Source organism: Rhinatrema bivittatum, chromosome 4, assembly GCF_901001135.1.
Source record: "Rhinatrema bivittatum chromosome 4, aRhiBiv1.1, whole genome shotgun sequence".
Classification (NCBI taxonomy): Eukaryota; Metazoa; Chordata; class Amphibia; order Gymnophiona; family Rhinatrematidae; genus Rhinatrema; species Rhinatrema bivittatum.
Window position 1 is genome coordinate 410,010,741 of NC_042618.1, and position 24,185 is coordinate 410,034,925.

General features: G+C 42.8%; 1 protein-coding gene across 1 annotated transcript; it reads left to right on the forward strand.

Moving 5' to 3' along the window:
* The first annotated feature begins 41 nt into the window (after window positions 1–41).
* On the forward strand, window positions 42–23,287 carry ARPC4 (actin related protein 2/3 complex subunit 4). The gene is made up of 6 exons (XM_029601159.1): window positions 42–259; window positions 13,929–14,047; window positions 15,488–15,599; window positions 20,136–20,231; window positions 21,314–21,484; window positions 21,894–23,287. The coding sequence occupies exons 1-6, from the start codon at window positions 257–259 to the stop codon at window positions 21,897–21,899; spliced, it is 507 nt and encodes a 168-aa protein (XP_029457019.1). The 5' UTR covers window positions 42–256; the 3' UTR covers window positions 21,900–23,287.
* Window positions 23,288–24,185: the final 898 nt, after the last annotated feature.

The following is a 24,185-nucleotide window of genomic DNA, read 5'->3' on the forward strand; positions in this document are numbered from 1 at the left end:
ATGAAATAATATGTGTGTAACTGGTTTTTTTTCGAGTTCCATAAACTTCTTGTTTTTCTATAACAGAAGTCGTAAATATCCGTTAAAAAGTTATATGTTTCCACTAAAGCATGTATTCGTCTGCGTGCATTTTGAGCCCATTCCCCTCTCAAACCGTTGGTAATGGTAGGTGCCGGCGGCTGACAGATTCTCCGGGCGGCGGCGGAGTACGTCTGCGCGGACTTGCTACTTCCGCTATCCGAGGGCTTGAGGAGAGATGGTGAGTGAGCGGTCCTGGCCTGTTAGCGGGCAGAGATTTGGAGCTCGGGGGGAGAAGAGGGTAGCGTTTACCGGTCGCATTTCGGTGGTGCAGCGGCGGGGAGTGCTCTAACTCAGGCCGCCTTGGAGGTGTTTGCTGGTTGGGGCTTGCTCTCTTTCTGTCTCACTTGCCCCACCCTTGCCCCGGTTCGCCCGCTCTCCTAGTCTGCATCTGTCTGGGAAGGTAGAGGAGGAGGAAGCGGTATTGGGCTTTGTGTTTTTTTCTAAGAGCTTTTCCGATGTAACTTGCTGCAGCCCGGTGTCGTACCTCCGCCCACGCCTGCTGCAGTGGTGCCATCCTCCTAACCGAGCAGATTGCGACGGCGTCGCCCGTCTGAAGTTCTCAAAACCCCCAATTCCGCCCACACAAATGCTCCATTGGTGTCCGATCCTGTCAAGGACCACAGTGCCTTTCTTCCACCCCCAGGCAAATAAGTATATTGCTTTCTCCTCCAATATGCCAACAGTGAGGTGCCAACAGTGAGAATGCAAAATAAATAAATAAATACATAAAAATGATTTTGTAACGCCCAAAAGTTCCCTTGCAAAAAGTCCCAATGAAGATCGAAGGAAGCCGGGGTGTTTCAAATTCTGACCGGACAAACTCTGTGCAAGTGAGGCATGCTGTAATCTCGAGGAGTCTTTATGCAGAGAATAGAAAATGTGCATTTGCTACAGGTCTTATTTCCAAGATTAAATGAAAAAACTAGAACTTTAAGGCTTCCTATGGAGTCTTGGTACACGAGATCTTGTACCTTTTTCTATGAAGGCAGTGGCTTCTTTTGACCTTGGTCGTGTTCTGTGGTAGTTAGAATAAACCCAGATTCTTCCCCCCATCCCAGCGATGTAGAGGGGAAGTTTTAAATTTCAGTTTCTTCATCTCTTGCTTTCTAACCACAAGCAAATAACACTTCCACCCTCAGCCCTGGTAATCAGATTCTAAACTCTTATGGGGGCTGGAATCTTATAACCATATAGTGTGTTTTATAAACTGAAGCTATGGAAAGTAAATAATTCTTAGCTTTCTTACTGATCTGGAGGTGCCCTCATTTTAAAATTGTATTTTATGGCTTCTCTCACTATTTATTGGTCAGAGACTAGACTGTAACACTTCTTTCAGTGAAGCCTAATGAGAAGTGTCCTGTTCGTGGCTGCATTTCCATTGACTTTTCAGTACTGGGCATCTTGTTTATGCTCATGGAAGAGAATATTAGTTATGTTTTGTGGTGCATATGTAGTTATAAAGTAGAAATGTTTTTTTGTGTGGTTGATGTGCTAGTGTACCCTCTTTTCTTAAGGATGTGGCTATTATACCAGAGTTCTTTAGGTTTAAAGGAGGAGCAAGGGGAAGTGCACGTTGCTGTTTAAGCTGTTTGTTTCTTAAATTTTGGCCTGCATGGAAAACTACGGTACTTTAAGAACATGTGCCATTCTGGGTCAGACCAGTGGTCCATCAAGCCATCATCCTGTCTCCTGAGGTGGCCAAATCTGGGTTTCTTAGAAGTATGTTATCCATTAACAGACCATTGCTGCATAATGTACATACTGCTTATTGTAAATATTTTACTTCTGTATAATTTTCTTTAATTGTCTCCTTGCTCCACCAGTTCTAGCAACCCTGTTATATTTTAACTTTATTGTTTCTTATGCACTTGTTATATGTACGAAGTTACTGCACCCCTTGTTATCTGTAAACCAGCATGATATGATTGTATCATGAATGCCGGTATAAAAAAGCTCTAAATAAAATAAATAAGTACCTGGAAAAATCCCTTCCCTGCTACTCAGTCCTAGATGTAGGAAGTGGTGATCCCCTGTGCCTGCCTAGCTAATAGGGATTTGGACATTCTGAAGAACTAGTGAAATCCATTCAAGATGTCTGGGCACCTGGAAAATATCACCTCATAGAGCACCAACTACTGAGCTCAAGAAGAGCCAGACCCTGGTCCTAATCTGAGCAGGTAAAAGGTCTCAGACCTTGCCAGGCTTCCTACAGGAAAAAGATGAAAAAACAGCAAACATAGAAACTATATTGGACTTTTTTCTCAGCAGTCAGGGCTTAAAACAGAATTCTGTGGTTAGCATTTGATAAGTTAAGAGGAAAGATCTCTTGTACTGCACACAGCATACATCACACTCTTTTAGCATTGTACATCTTGGATGACCTAGTTTATTAAAGGGAGGGGAGGGATTCAGAGTATTTTTTTTTAAGGTACCCGATAAGTATGTTGTACTTTTTATTTTTACCTGAAATAAAAAAAATATGCATTGTATTCCCTAGGTGTGAAATCCTACATGAATAGAAAGAGAAGCAGGTTCTGTCATGGGAGCATCAGTAATAAGTTATTGTGTGGGGAAGCAGTTTATTCTACAGCCCAGGCAAAATTCTCTTTGAACTCTTCCTCCATAGTATCCCCTGTCCTGGATGATCTGAGAAGCAGGAACTGGGCTGGAGAATTGAACCCACATCTCCTGCATGGCAGTGCCATTGAGCTGTTGGTTCAACTCGAACAAATTTCTATGCAAGCATTTTTTAACATGTCAAACGTGTAGAAAAGCTTTTGTGTAAAACTCATTAACTGCTAATTCTCAAACATCCACACAGTTGTAAACTGCATAGAGTGCGCATGCCTATTATTGATCAGGGAGGCAATGTAGACATTTTTAAAAATGAAGTAAGAGATAACTTTAGTATAATGGGTTCAATTGGTCTGCCCATCAAGGATGGGTTTTTTTGTTTTTGGGGTTTTTTTTAAGGAAGTAACTGCTGCTCCGAGCAGGTTACCACAGGATACCCTTTTTCTTTTCCATCCTTTAGCCCCTATAGGAATCCCACACTCTTGAATTCATGACTCTTCTTGTCTTCACTACCTCTTTTTGGGAGGGTGTTCCATACATCCACCACTCTTCTGTGAAGAAAATATTCCTAATGTTTGAGTCTATCCCCTTGGAGCTTCATATGTCCCCTCGCTCTCCAGCTTTCTTTCCACTGGAAAAGACTTGATTTCTGTGCATCATTATTGCCCTTCATGTATTTAAAATTGTCATCTCCCCTGTACCTCCTTTCTTCCAGGTTATCCATATCCATCTAAGTCCTTCAGTCTTATTTCTCAAGTCTTTTGGTGCAAACCCCACACCGTTTTTGCCACTTTGCTTTGGACTGCTTCCATCCTGTGTCTAACCGTTTTGAGAGATGGTTTCCAGAACCGAACACAATATTTAGGTGAAGCCTGTATGGGGGGGGGGAGGGGTTAACACTTCCTTTCGCAGCTGGTTATGTCTTTCTGTGCAGCCCAGTATCCCTCTGGCCTTAGCCATTGCCTTGCCACATTGTTTCACCACTTTCAGATCATCAGACACTATCACCATGAAGTCCTTTTCTGTCTCTACACATTATTTTTTCACCCCTTATCACATAAAGCTCCTTTGGATTTCTGCACCTCCAAATGCATGACTCTGCATTTCTTGACAACGATTCCTAGCTGCCAGATTCTTTGACCACTCCTCTAGCTTTTTTAGATCACTTATAATTCTCTACTTCATCAGATGTGTCCACTCTTACTGCTCTTTGTGTCCTCTACAAAAAAAGACAAACTTTTCCTTCTAACCCTTCTACCATGTCGCTCACAAAGGTATTGAAAAAACCCAGCCAAAGAACTGATCCTTGAGGCATTCCTTTTATCACTCTTCTCTCTTCAGTATAGTATATTCACTATTTTCTGTCAGGCAACCAATTTGTGATCCATTCCACTACCTTGAGACCCACTTCCAGGCCTCTCATTTTGTGCATGAGCCACCTATGTGGGACAGCATCAAAAGCTTTGCTAAAATCAAGATAAATCAAATTTAGTGTTTGCCCTTGATCTAATTTTTTAGTCGCCTAATCAAAAAAAGTCATTCTAATTTCATTTGTCATGGCTTTCCTCTGACAAAACCATGTTGACTCGGATCCTGCAATCCATTGTATTGTAGACAGTTGACTGTCCTTTCTGTTAGCAGCATTTCCACCAATTTCCCACTGAGGTAAGATTAATCAGCCTGTAGTTTCCAGCCTTTTCTCTGCTCCTATTTTTGTGAAACAGGACAACCACTGCCCTTCTCCATTCTTGCTGTGGCTCATACTCATTTCCAGAGATTTATTGAATAGGTCTTTTAGTAAACCTGCCAACAGCACGCTGAGCTGACCTTCCTCTGGACCATCAGAGCCACAAACATGCTCTGTATAATATTGCTCCACTTGAGCAGTTAGGTGGCAACAGAATGGATGTATGAAATCTCTTGCCTGAAGTTTATGATGCCAAATGTGCCTTGTGGAAGTTGGAACATTCGTGGCGCCACTGCGTAAACTTACAGCTTATAAGCAGTTGTTTGATGCCTCTAAAATGTCTTTGATTATTTTATTTTGCCTTTATTTATATACTGCCTATGCCAAAGCCCTAGGTGGTGAACAATAGGAACATGCACAATTAGATACATTATACAAATACAATATGAAACAAAAGGATAAATCCGATTAATAAACCACTATAGAAAACATAATTTGAAGCAAGTGGAAAACAAATCCAGCTAAAATAAATTTCTTAGCGTCCAGTCAGATGAATTCAGAACAAGTTGGTTATGTACCTCTACCAGCAGATGGAGACAGCGCAAACTGACGTCACAGTATATATACCCCTGCAGTGACATCAGCCTGCCTGTATTCTCTGTCTCCAGCAGATGGTGGACGTGCATCTTGCTACTGGGGATTGCTTCAGTTTGAAAAAGGAGAAATAAGGAAAGTAAACTTGCCCCACTCTCCTGTGGTGATACCGACTGATCCATCCCCAAGTTGAGAATTCCTGAGGTGATTTCCTTGGTCCGTTAGCTGATTTTCAGCCAGCGTGGCCTTAGCTGCTTGAGCAGCTGAAAGGCAGTGGGTGCAGGAAGCCAAGCACAGCTGTGACAGCAGATGCCCCCTTCCCCCCCCCCCCTTCCCCCGCAGTCTCTGTACTCAGCCAGGTAAGGCTGAGCTCTGGTAAATTAAAAAAAAAAAAATTATACAGGAGACTTGCAAGGAGGTTTTGTGTTGTGTAGGGCTTCCTTCTGCCCTGGTCTCTGTGCTTGGAGTGCCGGTCAGACGTTTATCCTGCTCCATAGGGAGGTTGAGGGATGTGGGCAGCCTGGTGGGTTGAGCAGCTTCCTTAGGTTAGGCCCTGCTCTGAGGCACTTCACTGCATACCACGTGGTAGGCCACAACGGCTTTTCGCACGCTTCCTAAGGCTGTCCTCTACAGAATTGTCAGTCCGGTGTGTGCGTCTAGCTGTGCATCCAGGCTGTGCGCTCAGTTTTGGGTGCACTGTCGGGCCTTGTATTCTTTGCGCCCATGTTAAGCGTAGTTTGCCTTTGTACACAAGTAGTGCTGCGTGCTTAATTTTTTTTTGGCTGCCTAGATGTGTGCGCCTAAGTTTTGGGCACATAATTTTTGAGCGCCTAATTGAGTGCATATTAAAAAAAAAAAAAAAAAAACACCCCAAAAAAGCGCATTGAGCTGTTTTACTTTAGGTTATCTGCTATTATGGTGCCTGTAATTAAGAAGCCTAGCATCTTTTTCTTTTACACTGCTTGTCATATTCGGACATCTCAGCCTGGAGTGCCTGCTGATTTGTGCCAGAGGCGCATATGCATCCTCTTCAGTGCTTCCTGCTATCTCGTTGGGATCCGCAGTATTGGGACTCGTAAATTCAGCTCCACCTGCTCTCAACTACAGTGGTGGCTGCAGGCAGATAATCTACAGAACGGAGTTTCCTTGTCTCCACCAGACTGACTAGTACTGACAACAGATGCGAGTCTCCTTGATTAGGAGCTCACTGTCAGGAGTTGACAGCCCAAGAGCACTGGAGTGCAGAAGAATCTCTCTGGAATGTCAATCGGCTGGAAGCCAGGGCGGTCCAGCTGCATGTTTACAGTTCAGCGATAGGTTGCAGGGTCGATTGGTCTGCATAATGTCGGACAATGCAATGATTGTGGTGTGCATCAATTGGCAGGGAGGCACCAAGAGCCAACAAAGGTTGCAGGAGATAGATCAACTTATAGAATGGGCAGAGGTGCATCTCCACATGATCTCAGCCTTGTACATTGCAGGCAAAGACAATGTAAGAGTAGACTTTCTCAGCAGGGAGAGTCTGGATCCAGGATAGTGGGCATTGTCAGATGAGGCATTTCAGCTGATTCTGGATCGCTGGGGTCTCTTTCCTAGACCTGCTGGTGACTTCTCGCAATGCAAAGGTTCCATGGTTCTTCAGCTGCAGGAGAGATCCATAGTCATTGGGGATAGATACCCTAGTGCAGAAGTTGCTGGAAGACAGGTTGCTGTATGCCTTTCCTCCATGGCTCATGTTGGGAAGATTTATTCAAAGGATCGAACGCCACAGAGGGTTGGTGCTCTTTGTCGCCCCAGATTGACCCAGGGGGCCTTGGTATACAAGTTTGCAGAGGTTCCTGGTGGATTCTCTTCTTCAACTCCCAGCGCACAGGAACCTATTATGGCAGGGACCTGTCCTTGACTAAGATCCGTCTCAAATTTTTTCTTATCATATGGCCCTTGAGAGTGCTCGATTTGCTGAAACGTGGATACTTGGTGGCAGTGATTCTAATTTGCTTAGTGCTTAAAAGTTCTCCACTTCCTTGGCCTATGTGTGAGTTTGGTGAGAGTTTGAGGCCTGGTGTGAGGCTTGAGGTACTCTTCCTCATTCAGCCAAGATCCTGCTCATTTTGGAATTTTTGCAGGATGGCTTGAATAAAGGTTTGGCCATTAATTCCTTAAAAGTACAAGTAGAGGCCCTCGTTTGTTTCAGGGGTCAGGTGAATGGTGGTTCCTTGTCAGCTCTTCCTGATGTGGCCCGTTTCCTGATAGGAGTGAAACATCATCATCTTTGCAGTTTCCAGTACCCTTATGGAGTATGAATTTGGTCTTGGATTTCTTAGTGGGTCCTACATTTAGGTCAATGTGTAGCCTGTCCTTGTGGTTATTACTGGTGAAAACAATGTCTCTTGTGGCAATTTTGTTCTGTGTGGAGAGTTTCCGAGCTGCAGTCCTTGTCTTGCTGGGAGCCTGTCCTCTGGGTGACTCTAGTGGCAAAACAGCTGCATACTGTTCCTTCCTTTTTACCAGAGCTGGTCACTTAGTTTCACTTGAATCGGTCCATCTCTGTCCAGGGACGATAGAGAGAGGAAGCCGCAGAGGAGTGTTGTCTGTTGCGACCCCTGGATGTCCAGAAACATATCTGGAGGTTACTGAGCTGTTACGGAAAACAGATCGTCAATTTATTCTTCACAGTGGTACTAGAAAAGAACTGGCCTTGTGGGCTACAAAAGCCCGCTGGATTAAGGAGGTAGTCATGGCAGCATACATTGATGCTGGCAAGCTGTTACCTAATCAGGTTAGGGCTTATTCCACTAGGGCTCAGGCAATGTCATGGGCGGAAGTTAGATTGTCTCCTGTCGACATTTGCTGAGCTGCGACGTGGGCCTCCTTACACACCTTTTCCGGGTGTGTAAGGTCTGGATGCGCAGGCCTGGGAGGACGCAGCCTTTGCACAGGCAGTTGTGACAGGACTGTGGGCAGCCTCCCACCCTATTCAGGAGTAGCTTGAGTACATCCCACTTGTTTTGGATTCATCTGACTGGACGCCAAGAAACGAGAAATTACTACTTACCTGATAATTTCCTTTTCTTTAGGACAGACGGATGAATCCAGCTTCCCTCCCTTGGCTGCTGGGTGAATGTAGTATTGTCCTCCTGTGTGACTACGTATGACAGAGATTACTGGTGTTAGTCCAGTCCAGTCCCTAGGCTAATGTTATTACATTCTTATTTGAGCTCAGTGTTGCCTGTTGGCCGAGTATTGAAATAGTTCTCTGTTTTTAATCAAGTTTTTTGCCAGTCTGTTCACAGTGCTTTTTGAAGAGAATACAGGCAGGCTGTCACTGCAGAGATATATATATACTGTGACATCAGTTTGCTCCATCTCCATCTGCTAGTAAAGGTACATAACCCACTTGTTCTGGATTCATCTGACTGTCCTAAAGAAAATTAAAATTATCAGATAAGTAGTAATTTCTCAATACTTGCCAATTGCTGCTGGTTATAATCATCGTGTCCTTTATCAGACACTACAAAATCTGATTAGGTTACCACCTAATTCCTATGAAGATGACGACACCTATGGAGGCCTTGGGAGTGATATTTTTTTTTAGATTACTTCTGTAACAAATCACTGTGATTTCTGCTATTTTTCTTTCTTTGGTAGCTTCATGGGCCTTTTTACCTGAGAATGGACCAATAAAGTGGTCTGCCTTTGGACATGCAGGCCATACAGAAGTACTGAGTTATTTCTTCTTTAAATTCATTTTGCCCTTTAAATTTGTGCCATGTACATCATCTTAAGGTAAACAAGGACACACTTGCTCTATTCATCACTAATGTGGCAAGCCTTTCCTTTTGAGAAGGAGTGTATGCTCAGCGCTTTGAAACGTGCCTCTGTGCTACCTCCCCTGAAAAAGCCAGCCCTGGATAAGGAGACTCGGTAAATTATCATCCCTTTTTAGCTAAGATATTGGAAGCACTTGTATTGCAGCAACTAAAAGACTTTAAGAATAATCAGCTTTTGAATCCTTTCTAATTCGGCTTCCATAAGTCTCTCAGTATGGAGACATTTATTCTTTTGACTTTCAATACCATATGAAGAGGTCTTGATGGGTCACAATATCTACTTATATTGTTAGACACCACAGCCAAGGCTGGATGCAAGATCTTGGTGCCCATAGCCAGTGGTGTTAAAGCAAGGAGAAGCAGGCTCCTTTTTGGTTTGGATATTTAGCACCTTCAAAATGTAGCATGCCAGGCTATACCTGAATCTGGGCTTAATCATTAGATCCTCTACTGTCTGAAAGAATGTAGCATTTCTTAGCTGGTCAGTCAATATGGATGGCCCTAGATGGTATCAGATTTCTTCAGGAGTGCCCCAGAATTCAGCGCACTCTGCCCTTCTATTAACATCTATTTGGTGCTCATCTGCAGTTTGTCTGGATTATGCACTGGTTATAGGTGGTATATGGATGATACTCGGTTCTTTATCCATTTGTCACCATCTTGGAGCAACACTGCTGAATCTTCGTCACTGTATCAATACTATCAAGTGCTGGTTGACCAACAATAAATTAGCTCTGAATGTGTCGAAAATAGAGGGGAGAGTTCTGTCTTGCAGTATCTAGGGGGCACTCCATGAAGTTAGCAAGTAGCACATTTAAAACAAATCTGAGAAAATTCTTTCACTCAATGCACAATTAAGCTCTGGAATTTGTTGCCAGAGGGGGTAGTCAGTGCCGTTAGTGTAGCTGGGTTTAAAAATAGTTTGGATAAGTTCTTGGAGGAAAAATCCATTAACTGCTATTAATCAAGTTGACTTGGGGAATAGCCACTGCTATTACTGGCATCAGTAGCATGGGAGCTACTTCAAGTTTTGAGTACTTGCCAGGTACTTGAGCATGGATTGGCTGGGGTTGAGGGACCCTTGGTCTGATCCAGTATGGCAACTTCTTATGTTCTAATCTCTATTTTTCAGTCTTTAACAGTAAATATTTGGAGCATTATACAGCTTGCATGAAGAGCCTTGGGGTCCTTGTTGATTCTGACCTCTTTTTTTCATTCTCAAATCAAGTTAATTGTATGATCCAACTTTTTTAAACTGTAGCTGCTCAGGAGGCTTAAAACCTCTGTTAGAACCTTATGAGTTTCGATCAGTGGTTCAAGCATTTATACTACCTTTATTTGACCTCAGTAATTTGATGTATATTGGTCTGCTAGATTGTGTGCTTAGGGACTTCAGATGCTTCAAAATGTCACTGCTTGGCTAATTTCTGGAATAAGTATTGGAAATCACATCTCTCGCCAGTTCTAGCTGAGTTGCACTGGTTACCAGAGGTGTATCAAGTGAAGTATAAAAAGGAGTGCCATGCAGTTTGAAGGACCATCCAGAAGCGCCCACTGACAGGAACATAGCGTGGATGGAGGATTCTATAGCTATAATAAATTTTCCCATAGTAAGGAATCAAGTCTCAAAAGCTTGTGGACCCAAATTGCTGTTTCTGTCGCTGCCCAAGTATTCTGGATCTCTTTGCCCAAGAGTCTTTGTCTTACAGCTTGTCAAAATGTTAAAAGTCTCTGCTGATGACCTGTCTCTGCCAGCAAGCATGTTCATGAATCTTTGGGATGGTTTGTATTGATGTCATTTGTTGTATTTGTTTTATTTACATTTCAATTTTATTATGAATGTTTATTTTGAATGTCGCTTAAGCCTGGCACCAGGCAGCACAAATCCTAGGATGTCTCATCAGGCCCCCAAGTCCTAGTCCACTTTCAGGTTTGCTAATTCCACCCAAATGCTGTCTTCTGTAAATGGGGTCGTGTCTACTCTGTCATCCGCACACTTGCCAACCAGCAGCAGTCCTCCTCTAGAGTCGTCTTTAGTAAACACCAAAATGAAATAAACTTCTGCTTTTTTTTTTTTTCCTCATCTTTCTCCATGCAGTGACCCTTGTCTTCGTTCACCCTTGCAATACCACCTCTGGCTTTCCTCCTTTCCCTGATATGTTTTTTTTCACCTTTATCTCTCTCTAGTTCTTTGGCATTCCTTTCTTCCTCTTGAGCTTTTGCTATCTTGATTTCTTTCAGTATTATCAGATATTCTTCTCGGTCTCCCTTTTGAGATCCTTTATACTTTTTGAATGCTGATCTTTTTGTCTTTATTTTTTTCATCTTACCTCTTTGGAGTATCATCTGTTTCCTTTTTCGCTTACTTTTATTTACTTTTCTTACATAAAGATTTGTTGCCTTAATAATAGCTCCTTTTAATTTAGCCTACTGTTTCACCCGGTCTTCTAATTTCTCTTTGTTAAACCCCCCTCCCCCCATTTTAACAAACTCTGTATTTTTTTTAAATCTTCATGTGATCTCTCTCCGACTTAGCTGCTATAAAAAAAAAACATACTTATCTGATCACTAGTGCTCAGTTGGGCACGTACACAGACATTAGAGATAACTATATCTCCATTTCTGGTCCAGTAGCACATCTCACCTTGTAGGATCCTTCACCATGTGTCTAAGCAGAACACCTTGAACACAATCTACAATCACTCTACTTACAGATTATGCAGCAGGGATGCTGTGATCCATATCCAGAAGATAAAAATCTCCAACAAGCAACACTTCCACCTTTTGAATGTCTTTATTCAGATCCCTGTTCAGTTCTTCTATCTGATTCGAAGCGCTGTAGACCACACCAGTATAAATGGATTTATTTTTTATTTATTGGGGGGTTTTTTTTGTTTTTTTTTTAAAGAACGCCCATATCACTTCCTCCTTTCCCTAAACTCCATGCATTTCAGTTACTAGGATATTGTGTTTTAACTTAAGAACTGCTTCTCCCACTTCTTGGTCCCCTCTATCCTTCCTCAACAGGTTATAGCCTGGGATGGCTGCATCCCATTCATGAGATGCACTGAACCATGTCTGTGTAATAGAAACTATCCAAGTCTGGCTCCATCTTTAGGGCCTGCAAATCTGGAACTTTGTAGCTGATGTTTTGAGCATTTGTGCACGTCGTGTTTCAGATTTTCTCCCTCTGCTTGCTGCATTTCTGGGCATCTTTTCTTCTGTTATGCTTAAGAGCGGGCTAGTTTTGTTCTTTTCTTCACTCACTTTCTGTGTATGTATTTGGGGGTGACATTCCAATTCCATTAACTTCCTTCTGCCACCTAATCTTAACTTTGAACTTTCTACTAGATGAAGAATAGGTAATTTCCCTTGAATTCTTTCTAGTTAGACTGAAGATGGACCATATGTTTATATAGAAATGCTACAAAGCTCATTTTGTCTTAATAAACTTTACCCATTTACTGTGTAAGAAGTCCCTCTGTCATGGGCCCATCTTTTATTATGAGTACTGTGAGCTCACTCGGTCATGCTAATCTCAAAAAGATCTAAATCAGTTGAGTGCTAAGGTGAGTAATTGACAATGAAGTAGGGGAGAGACCAAGATTGTGGCTTAGTGAGAAGACATGGTGTGTCAGAGCTTGTCAGAATTTCTATTTGCCTTTTCTTCTGTTTCAAACTAAGCATAAAGCCCAAATTTGGAAAGGTCCCTCAGCCACCCACACTTCTGACTCTTCGGAGCCTAAGATTGTTGAGTTCCTTACCCGTACTTTTGAAGTATCTTGGAGGCTGCTTCCATTGTTGTGAGATCTAGAGTGAGCAGACTCTCTGCTGGACGCTGAATCATTTTTGAATCCTGGAGCGCCGACAGTTCCTCCCATTTCCTAGGTGACCCTTCACCGCTAGATGTGCGATGATTGATGCTTATACAGACAATGTCTGGGGGGAGTCTTGTCTTGCGCAGAGGGAAGTTTTTTCCCCGGGATCCCGGATGAGGCATCATCCTGGCAGCTCCACTGTGATTTGGGATGCCGTAGAGATTCAACAGGCCCAGTCTTCTACTCCTGCCAGCAGTTTAGAGGACATTGGAAGCAATTTTCCATCTTTTGCTTCTGTGAATGAAGTTGTGTTAAGAACTATCTTCTGAGCAGCGTTAGAGAAACTGCAGACAGTGACTTTGGACTCTGGCCAGCTTTGGTGGTCTTAAAAAAAGTCATTTTCCTCTAGTGGATCTTATCTCTGTCAATAATTGTATTCAGATATTTGAAAAAGTTCTTTCCCCTCAAGACTCAGATAAATGTGACTCACTTACAAAGTAATATGATTAACAGAAGTTGGAAAATTCTTTGTGAAATCTTATGGTACTGGTACTGAATTTCTCAGTATTGACATTACCATCGGATCTTTTTAAAAAATGTTTGCTTGATGTCTGGAAATTTCCTGTTGAAGTCCTGCCTCCTATTTCCAAGACCTGTAAGTTAGAGGGACTGGGGCAAGGCCCATGTATGGGCTTGTCTGAATTCTGAGTATACCTGTAAGATTCCAAGGTTACTCATTTTGAAACTTTACTTGTTAAATCTATTTTTCCACAAGATTGAGATTCTGTTCTTAGATTGTTCTTTCGGCAGCATCATGCTTTATTTTTTGGATGGAAGGTTTGGGTTTTTCTAGCTGTTACCAGAGCGCAGATACATAGGAAGAAGTTTACAGAAATGCGCCCTGACGTTTTGGCTTTTTGACACTCAATTCTTAGTTACCCCTGTAAATGTATTATGAAACATTCTAAAGAAAAATTTTATTTTGAGCTCTCAGTTGAGATGTTTGGATTTTCACACTATCTTAACTTTTTTGTTCAGCTTTATATTATAATTCAGTAGTCTCCTTTTTTTTCCTATTTTTTTTTCACTAAAATAGATTGTCTCCTGCCTTTTTCCTGTTGAGATTTAGCATTGCATATTATTTTCCTGTTTTGATTTCTGTGTACATTTTAATGTTTTTCTTACAAGTTTTTTTTTTTGCCTGTACAAGTTTTGAAGAGCTTATAAATGACAATGAAGAAGTAAATTCTAATTGAACTGGAAGCCAAAATAACAGTTTTTGCACTCAAGATGCATTTGAATGTTCTTGTATTTGTGCCCTAAGGTCTTCTCTTCTCTCTTCAGACTGCAACACTTCGCCCGTACCTTAATGCAGTCCGTGCCACTCTCCAGGCAGCACTATGTCTGGAGAATTTCTCCTCCCAGGTGGTAGAACGGCACAACAAGCCTGAGGTAGAAGTCAGGTAAGAGTCATCCATGAGTGGAATAAGTATTGTAAGCAGTGACTGAGGCAAGGGCCGTCTGTGAAAAGCTAGAATTACCCGTCCGTGTCTTAAAATGCTGCACTCCAAAGATGTCAAAAGCCCTAATGGTCTCTTTGGCTTACCAAGCAATAAGGCACAACCCTGCATGCACCTTGCTCGGTTCCGCATTGAAGATTTATAAATAAACTGAATGCACTTGGTATCGGCCCTAAAGCGATTGGTTAGAAACTGGTGTTAAATGGAGTTCACTACAAGAAGAGGAGCGTTACTGGTGGTGTGCGGCAGGGAATGGTCCTTGGACTGGTTCTTTTAACATTTTTTAAAAGTAATATTATGGAAGGGCTTTCGACAGGTTTGTTTTTTGCTGATAATATAAAAATCTATAAGATGGTAGACATCCGGGACATTGTGCAAACCACGAGGAGGGATCTAGTGAAGCTTGAGGAAAGGATTAGAATCTGGCATCTAAGATTTAATACTAAAAAAAAAAATGCAGAGTTTTGCATTTGGGCTGCAAAAATCAAAGGAAGCAGTACAGTAAGGAAAGTGAAATTCTTCTAAGCATGAAATATGAGCGGGATCTATGGGCGATCATTTCTGATGATCTTAAGGCTGGTGGAGAAGGTGATAGCAGAAGCTGGAAAGGTGCTTGGATGTATAGGATGAGGAATGGCCAACAGAAAAAGAGATTATGCTCCTGTATAAGTTCATGAGTCTTCATTTGGAATACTGTGTACAATTGAAGGAACTACAATATCGTATTTTGCATAGAACTTTTCCCATCTGAGAGCGCACAACAGGATTGGTATCCTCTGGTAAGTGTTTGAAGTGTAAAAAAGCAGCAGGCTTTGGGAGCATTTTGATCCAAAAATTGTGGAGGACGGTAGGATATGCCCTTCCAGCAGTTACCGGAAACTGTCATATTAAACCCCTCTCCCCACCTCCACATTTTGTTTGCCACATTAGTGGAGAGAGTTCACAAGCTGAGAGATTTACTGATTAAATGGTTAGATAGAAAAAGCCTCCAGAATTTGAATGGGGAAAATCAAGTTATCTGATTTGGCTTATATGGCATTCAGAACAACTTAAAGAAAAGCCCACAAGCATATCTGTGGCTGATGGAAACACACCTCTCCATGTTATCTGAAGATTTGCAAAAAAAAAAAGTGTAAACGTATATTCCACATAGAGAAGTATGAGCTCTAAGAATGTTAAAATTCAGCTTAATATTGCTCTGTGTGAAGTGTCTCTGAAGAAAGCTAACTTAAAACCCCAAATAATAAGCCCAGTATTTAGATTTAAGATTTGAACAGTTTTACTTACACTTTTGAGAGTACAGTATAACTCATTTTGTGGTATCTCTGAATATGGTAAAGAGGTTTGCTTTCTGGAATGAATCACATGCATTTCTTTTTGTAGGAGCAGCAAAGAGCTGCTGTTACAGCCGGTAATAATCAGCAGGAATGAGAAAGAGAAGGTTCTGATTGAGGGATCCATCAATTCTGTGCGAGTCAGCATTGCAGTAAAACAGGTGAGGTTGCAGGCATGTTCTGGTATGGCTGCAGACAAATATGTGCAGGTGCTAGGTGTAACATGCCAAGATTTTTGTGCACAAGGAGGGTGAGTAACTGTTCTAGTACAAGCACAGAACTTGTGTGGGATCCAAAGAGGGAGAGCCAGGGGAGCAAGGTTGGCCAGAGGCACGATTGCTTTCAGGTGAGCATTCATAGAAGTAAATTGATTGGTATATGAATGAGTAGGCATGTGCAGGGGCAAGTGTGTAGGATAATACCCTGGAGAAGCCTATGTGTAAATGTGTGCAGGGGCATAGTGTCCATAGTGGGCAACTGTGCATAAGCAGCACCAACTTTAGAAAAGGGTGTGCCATGTACCACCAATTTTTACTCCTGAGGGAATTCTGCGCTACTGCGACATGCAGAATTCCCCTACTGTGCAGCTTTTGGAGATGCCGGGTGGGCTGTGAGCAAAGCCCATCTCACTCGCTGCTGAAGACAATGGAGGTGGAGCCCATCACACTCACAGCTGAAGATAATTGAGGCCCCAGTGGGCCACAACCAGAGCCCATCCTGCTCACCGCAGTGGGCCATGAGTGGAGCCCATCCCGCTCGTGACTATGGAGGCCCTGTGTGTGTGTCTATGATTTGGAGCCTGTTTGAGGGATTTTGTGAGGGTACATGTTTGTGTGTGAGAGAGGGAGCCCGTGTGAAGGGGTGTGTGGTAGAGGCTATGTGTAGGGGTGCGTTTGTGCAAGAGAGGAGGAACCCGTATATGAGAGTTCGTGTCGGGTAAGTGGATGTGAGAGCGAGGGGGTGGGTATGCTTGAGCCAGTGTATGCATGTATGCCTGAGAGAGGGAGGGAGCCTGTGTGTTGCATGCCTGTGTGAGTTTTGAAAGAGCATTTGTGTAGGTCTGTGAGTATGAGAATCAGCGCATGTATATGAGAGGAGAATGTTTGTGCACCTCCCTTCCCCTCCCACTAATCCATAACAATCTCAAGGTGACCAGAAATCAAAGGTTCCCAGGTATGGAGGGGGGGAATGAGTTGGTTTTTTGTTTTTTAATTATTTTAATTGGTGGTGGTTGATCTGTTTTATGATTTGAAATATATTATTGGTGTTTGGGAAATTTTAAAAGTTGATATTTTAATTATTTGATTTTAAAGCAGTGCAATACCAAACCAACACAAACTCAAGATCAACTTATTAGTAGCTTCAGCTACAAGTTAATCATCCCTGGAGGCTATGCCACCACCTTCCTCACCTCCACCCTCACTCCCTTCATCAGCTATTTATAAAATTCTTTTTGAGTATGCTTTGACTATAATGATTACTTTATATTTCTTTATTTTATTGCTTGATGTTTTCTGAGGAATGGTGATTTTTTTCCATTGGTGCACTACATACAGAGTCGGACTTGTTGCAGTTTCCAGTTCAGTTTGTCTGCACTTTTCCATTTATACTTTATGGTCACTTTATTTTGTATTTGAGGGTCTGTCTGTGTTCTGAGTGTGAGTGAGGGTTAAGTATTCTGCTAACATGTTTCTATGTAGGGATTTATAGCAGCTTGGCTTGTTTTCCTAATAGGAGGTGTACTGATGCTTTATTTTATTTATTTAGGTTTTTTGTATACCGGCATTCATGAACAGGTCACATCATGCTGGTTTACATAGAAACAAGGGGTGCATAGAACAGTAGAACTAAACTGGTGCAAAGGGGAAGCAGTTACAATAAACCAGGGGTAGAATAACTGGGAGAGAGAAAAAAGAGGAACAGTGGGGAGTAAAAAGAATTGTATGGGGATAAGATAAATAACTTAATGACTATTTACAGAACCAAATGGTAACATTGTTACAGGAGTTGGAGGAGGTTATGAGTTATCCGGGAAGGCTTGTTTGAACAGCCAGGTTTTCAGTCTTTTGCGGAAAGTTGGTAGGCATGGTTCTAGGCGCAGATTTGTGGGGATGGTATTCCAGAGTGAACACCTGCTGTAATATTTGCAGGGCTTTAGGGCCTGCTGTAATATTTGCAGGGCTGCCTTTTCATAGGTAGGGTTGTAACAGAGTGCTGGCAGTGTTTTTGAGTGGGAAGTTTATTGTAAATGTAATTTAGGCCTGGATTTATCAAAATTCGATAAGTATCGCATGCGATAGCAAACGGGGCGTGTTTTATGCTAATATACAGTTTATCGCAATTTGCGCTAATTACCTATGCGAAGAGCTAAGTTAGTGCAAATTGCGATAACATTTTCAGACTTTGCGATAAGTGCCATACCTGTTGTATTTCCTGCTTTCAACCACTGGGGGACCATAGTTGAGAGAGAGAGAGACTAGCCATAATGTCCTCTCCCTAGATAGGTATTTGTATCCCTATGGGAGGCCCACCTAGTAACTCGAGGTGAGGTTTAGGTATTAGTGTAGGGGGTTAGGGGCCACTTTGACATTCAATGTGAGATGTATGAACAGAACAGTGGTCTCTGGTGAAGATTGGATGACCTACGGAGAGAGGAAACTAACTCAATGAGATTTGTGCAAGGTTCTCTCCACCTAGCTTGATGTTACCCAGGTAGAGTGTCCAAGCTAGGTGGAGAGAACCTTGCACAAATATCATCTTGGAGTGAGTTTCCTCTCTCCCTAGGTCATCAAATCTTCACAAGAGACCACTGTTCTGTTCGTACGTTGAATGTCAAAGTGGCCCCTAACCCCCCTACACTAATACCTAAATCTCACCTCAAGTTAGTAGGTGGACCTCCCATAGGGATACAAATACCTATCTAGGGAGAGGACATTATGGCTAGTCTCTTTTCTCTCGTTCATTCTTTTTCTCGTTCTTTTTCTCTTCTCTCTTTTCTCTCCAGATGGCTCGGCTGGTGCTCTGGGAGCTTTCAGGAGACATTGCAAAATACGCTAACACCTTACTGCCCCGCAACACAAGCTATCGCACTGCTTAATTTCAACTACACCTTTTTCAGTAGCGTTAAGTCTGTGCAATAGCACTTCGTAGACTAGCAAACCCAGCCCACTCCCACCCCTAACTCCTCCTCCTCTTTCGGATTTGCATCGCACCATACGATATGGTGCTATCGCATGCGTTAAAGGCGTTTTTTGCATGCAATAAGCCCTTAACGCATGTGAAAACGCCTTACCGCATTTTGATAAATGACCCCTTAGTTTGCTCATGGCTTTCTGAGGACCAAGCCCACACTTAGCATACATTACAATAACCCTAATACCATGTGTTCCGAATGTCTTTTTGACGTTTATGCAGGTTTTCTGGTTGAGACTACAGCAATGCATGTGGATATATATCTTATAGTTTTACTTCAAAAAACTGTACTTTGTCCTTTTTTGATGTAAAATCTTGTATATAAATGCATAATTTTAAATTGTTTGTGCAGAGACCCAGGGGGACAAAGCTGCAAGATTAACTTAAGATGCCTATTACCCTTGCCCTTGCTCTGTTTAGATAATATAATTTAAATGTTAAAAACCCAGAATGAGGAGGGGCCAGCACAGTAATTCACATTGGACAACAAAAAAAAAAAATGCTAGGACTGGCCCTGCGTCCTTTGGTAATGTGCTAGAGGGGTTCCCATCCCTGCCCTGTGAGAAGAGACCCCACCTGGTGGTGCTTGAGAGGGGAGGGTGAGTGAGTGAGAGGAAAGTGGGAATGAAGATGTAGAAGAGAGGGTAGAAAGGATTTGTGTGTATGTGAGAGAGGAGAACATTTGTATGTTCCTGCTCCCCTCCCCTCCCCTCTCCACTAATCCACGACAGTCTCAGGGTGACTGAAAATCAAACGTTCTCAGGTGTTACTTCAGAAAGTTTCTGGCATTGAAAGGTGTTTGTGTGGCTGTTACTGAGATGGCCCCAGAATTTGAACTTTCTTTTGTATGGTGATTTTGGTTTGGGGCCTGTTTCTTGGATAGCGTATCCCTTTTGGATACCTTTAGGGGGGGGGGGGGCATCCTATCCTCTCCTCTCTCTCCCTTGCCACGAGCTGTTCCTAACTGCTGGCATCAGTTACAAGAAAGTAAAGCACTGCTCCTGCTCTGGGCTGCCAACACTCTGAACTACCTCCCACAGCCTGACATCAAAGGCCGGCTCAATGTCACACATGTTAGCGTGTCAAAGGAGACATTCTGAGCCTGGCCTTTATTGATGTCAGGCCGGGGAGGCAGCTCAGAGACTTAGTCACATGGCAGGAGCACATTTTCTGATGCACCACCAACTTCAGCAGTCACCCTATGCCCCCGTGTGTGTGTGTGGTACAGATGTCCAATCCTGTGTATGTAGATGTTAGCTGAGCATTTCTTCTGCTAATGCTGTTTTTAGGTTAATCATGTGAGTTTGCTTCTGTGGGTGGATGGGAGGGAGCATTGATATGGTTGGCTGTGTAGAGAATAAATATTCCAGGGGAGCAATTCTGTGCTTAGCAGGTGGTGGATTTTGGACAAAGAGCTGCAGATGTCTTGCTCGGTGTGTGTTTTTGTGTGGTTTTTTCCTTGCCTTTTTATGGTAAAGTTTTTACAAATATCTCATTTTTCCCAGGCTGATGAGATTGAGAAAATTCTGTGCCATAAATTCATGCGTTTCATGATGATGCGAGCAGAGAACTTTTTTATCTTGCGCAGGAAACCAGTGGAGGTGAGTTTGCATGGACATGGAGAGAAATCAGAGGGTGGCTAAGAGCTGGGATAGGATATGGCAAGGGCCTAGAAATTAATCCTCGTTGAAAGTATCCCAGGATATCCTGAAAAAAAAGTCAGTGCTTCACACACTTATCAGGTAGTGATTATGCCCTCCTAAACCAGTGGTTCCCCAGCCTTTTTATGCCATGTCACACCCAGCACTGGGTTCACTTTGTCATAGCACTCTATTACCTTCCCTTTCCTCTATCCCATCTTGTGGCATCATCAGTTTCACATTACTACCTTCACTTTTCCTTTTCCCTTAATCCCCTGGCATTTCCACATTTCTCTTGCGCGCCACCCCTCCCCCCCCCCCCCACCTTGCCAAAAAAAAAAAACCACCTCATCTCTTATCAGTTAAACAACACTACTTACCTATTGCTGCTGTTACCTCCTCTGCCAACCTTCCACTGAAGCGAAATGCACAAGGAGCCCCACAGTCTTGCAAGAGCTGCTTGCTCCAAGCAGTTCTCTGTTCAGTGAGGAGGTGGAAGCAGTAGGTAAGGAACTCCGCTGAATCCCTCTTCCCTACCTCCCTACACTATGGCCTCCCTCCAGCAGGAAAAGTAAGACGACGTTGCTGGCATGGGGGGAAACGGAACTTCACAGCTCACAGATTGGGAACCTCTAGGTATAGTAACAGAGTAAATGACAGCAGGAAGACCCAAGTGGTCCATCTAGTCTGTTGGGTAGTAACTAGTGCTTCGTGCAAGTTACCTCTGTGCCTTCTGTTAAGGGTAGACGGTAAAAACAAGTCCGTGTTAGCCTTCCAGAATCCCATGCATAGGGGTAGACCTATTCATATGTCCTCACTTGTGACTGAATCATTTGCCTGTACATGCAATAGAGAGCTTTGCAAGGCATTGCAGGAGCCCAATCCAGAAAGGAGTAACATCTTGGGTTGATCCTGATTAAAGAGCGCACTCATGAGCACCAGAGGGCACTGTAGGAGAGGTTAGAGAAGGGAGGGATGTTTGTGCATTGTACACAGATGAATTTTATCTGCTGCCTTTTTTAAGATTTTGCTCTCTCCTCCAGGGTTACGACATAAGTTTTCTGATTACAAACTTCCACACAGAACAGATGTACAAACACAAATTGGTGGATTTTGTGATTCATTTCATGGAGGAAATTGACAAAGAAATTAGCGAGATGAAGCTTTCTGTCAATGCCAGGGCTCGTATTGTGGCAGAGGAGTTCCTTAAGAACGTGAGTTGGTCTCTGTATCTTAGCCTGCTTACATAAAAACATGAGATTTGCCATACTGGGTCAGACCAAATGTCTGTCAGGCCCATTATCCAGTTTCCAACAGTGGCCAATCCAAGTCACACCACCTAGGGAATGATTTTCCAGGGCAACCTGGAATTGTGGTGTGGAAATCAATGTCTTTGTTTTTATTTCTAGCTATGTACGTGACTTGCTCAGATGTAGTAAATCGTAGGGATCATGCTTAAAGCTTTTAATATTTAGTTCAAATTTCATCCCTCTACAAGCTGTTGTAATGTTGGAAGTTCAGTAGTAGTGTTGGAGCAATTGATCTCCGTTCATGTGTGTGCTGCTTATAGGAGCATCCCAGACATGTTTGTAATGTACTTATTTAATCTGCCTACCCCTACAGTTCTAAAACATCTGGATGAACTTTGAAGATGTCACTCATATGCTCTCCTGGATCTCTGCATCACTGCCCCACCAGGGCTGGGAAGGGCTTTGGGGGAAGACCCATGTGGGAACTTGCTGTCAGAAAATAAAACCGAGATGAGGAGACACGGTCAGATCTGGAAGAGAACTCTGGGCAAAATGTATATTCTATTCTCCAATATTTCAGAATCCCAAAGGGATGGGACAGAATTTTTGTATTGTTTTTGAAACTAAGAAATTCTGTGCTTGTATGAATCCTGTGCTGCTTTTTTTTTTTGTTCTAATTGCTAATTCTTTGCTGTAATCTCTTCAAATGGACTCTCCTAATGGCGTCTTTGAGGGTGGAGGGAAAATCAGATCTATAAAAATAGATAACTGAGCTCAGTCCAGTTCTGTTCTAATGGATAAGTGTGGAGGTGGAAAGGGAGTAAAATACTTCTTCCATTTTGAGAACTTCTGTTGCAAAGAAGTCTCTCGTACACCTAAAATGAAAACTGTGTAATACCTTTATAAAATCACTGCTGGCATAGAATTAAAAGGACTTTGTTAGTCTTGGACATTTTGAGATGAGTCGGGTATGTTTGCCTCCATAAAAAGGAAAATCTCTACAGTTATTCCTTACTGGGAAATTGTCTTCTCAGGTATGCAGAGCGCATCCATCAACCATAATTTTCTCTTCAAGATACTAGTAAGGTTTGAGATCAGCCTATTACAGTAATGGGAGAGGGAGGGGGTGGGGATACCTTCAGAAAACTCTCTCTCTCTCTCTCTCTCTCTCTCTCTCTCTCTCTCTCCTACAACAGTTTCTGGCTTCCAGAGCCGAACAGATGGCAGATACTGCAGAGCCATGAGAGCAGCCCAGCATCGCACATTCTGGTAGGCTGGAAGCAGAGAGGTGTGGCCCGTAGGAAGTTTTATGGGCAGTGCCTGGGTGGACATGTCTGCCTGAGGGACGTTTTGCCAGTGTTACTGTAATGTTTGCACAGCCTTGGGTATGAGAGGCTGATGTTTCTGCACGCTGATTTACGGGGCACTCCCTTTTTTTTTTTTTTTTTTTTTAAACCAGAGTTGCTTCTGCTGATCTGGTGCCATGGAGAGGGATATATTACATTCCTAAGTGGAGAGCCTGATGTGCACAGAGCTCCTGATCACATACTGGTCTTTAAATTCCATTTCCTTTGCCTGGGGCAAACAGGAATGGAGATCTAATGCTTCTCTCTCACATCTGCCCTGCAGGTGATTTGTTAAGAGTCAACACCCATTGCATCAAGGGAACTGAGCGGATCTGGAATCTGTAACTTCCGTTTATCTGCTTTTTGCACTTGCTGTAGATTTTTTTCATACTCCTTTATTAAAGCCTTTTTTTGTCCTGCCTCTGAGTTTCTTTAATGTGACTTAGTTTGTCTTTAAGTGGACTGTTGTAAAGTAGATGGGCTGCAAATGTACAGGGACAATTACTTTCTAGGATAAGTTTAGTGGGCAGTGAAAAGCCATTCAAAGAGCAGCCCTTCCCATAAAACGAGTTGGGTTGTTCAAATCTAGCCTTAAAAGTGTGAGTGGTGGCTGAACAGATTAAACACAAGTCAAAACAGTTAGAGCAAAGAGAAGCTATACTAAATGTATTCACTTTGGAGCTGAAGAGGGGAGATAGAGATACTAAGTTTTTTTTAAGAATTGTGTTCGTGAAAAGGATGTGAAAGCCATCATAGGTGGATCCAGACTGTCTTGAGCAAAGCAAATGTTTCCAATTTGGTGCCAGTGGTAATGACAGCGACTTAAATTATTTTATTTCCATTTCGTCCAGTCCAAACAGGCAGGTTATGTCCTCCTACCAGTAGATGGCAGTAGATTACACCAATTTCTCCAATGACATCACCACTATGTATAGTGGTGCAGCATAGTGAGAAGCCAGTATACTTTGCCTCCAGCAGATGGTAAGCTTGCTGGTGGTGCAGCAGGATTGTTGAGAAGGCACTGAAGCTGTTTCAGACCAGGCCTCTGTCTTGCCAGTAGAGCAAGCCCATTAACGGGAGAAGGGGAAAACTTTTTTTTTTGTTAAATTCCTGTATTTTGGATCCTGTGAATAGCTGAGACAATCCTAATTCCCTTCTTCCGCCGTTCCCGTTCAGCTTTCAGACTGAAGTTTAAAAGGACTGCATGAGCATCTGTGCTGCAGAGTTGTTCAGTTAGTAGTCCCTGGGTGAGAGGTACAGAGCTAGTGGGCTTTGAGGGTAAGCTGCTGCTCTGTGGGGAGAGGGGTTTTTCTGGCTTC

Excerpts from the sequence above, each read along its gene's own strand:
- ARPC4 (XM_029601159.1), top strand. Across the intron at positions 15,600-20,135 it reads TCAGCATTGCAGTAAAACAG|GCTGATGAGATTGAGAAAAT; the intron begins GTGAGGTTGCAG and ends CATTTTTCCCAG. Across the intron at positions 20,232-21,313 it reads TGCGCAGGAAACCAGTGGAG|GGTTACGACATAAGTTTTCT; the intron begins GTGAGTTTGCAT and ends TCTCTCCTCCAG.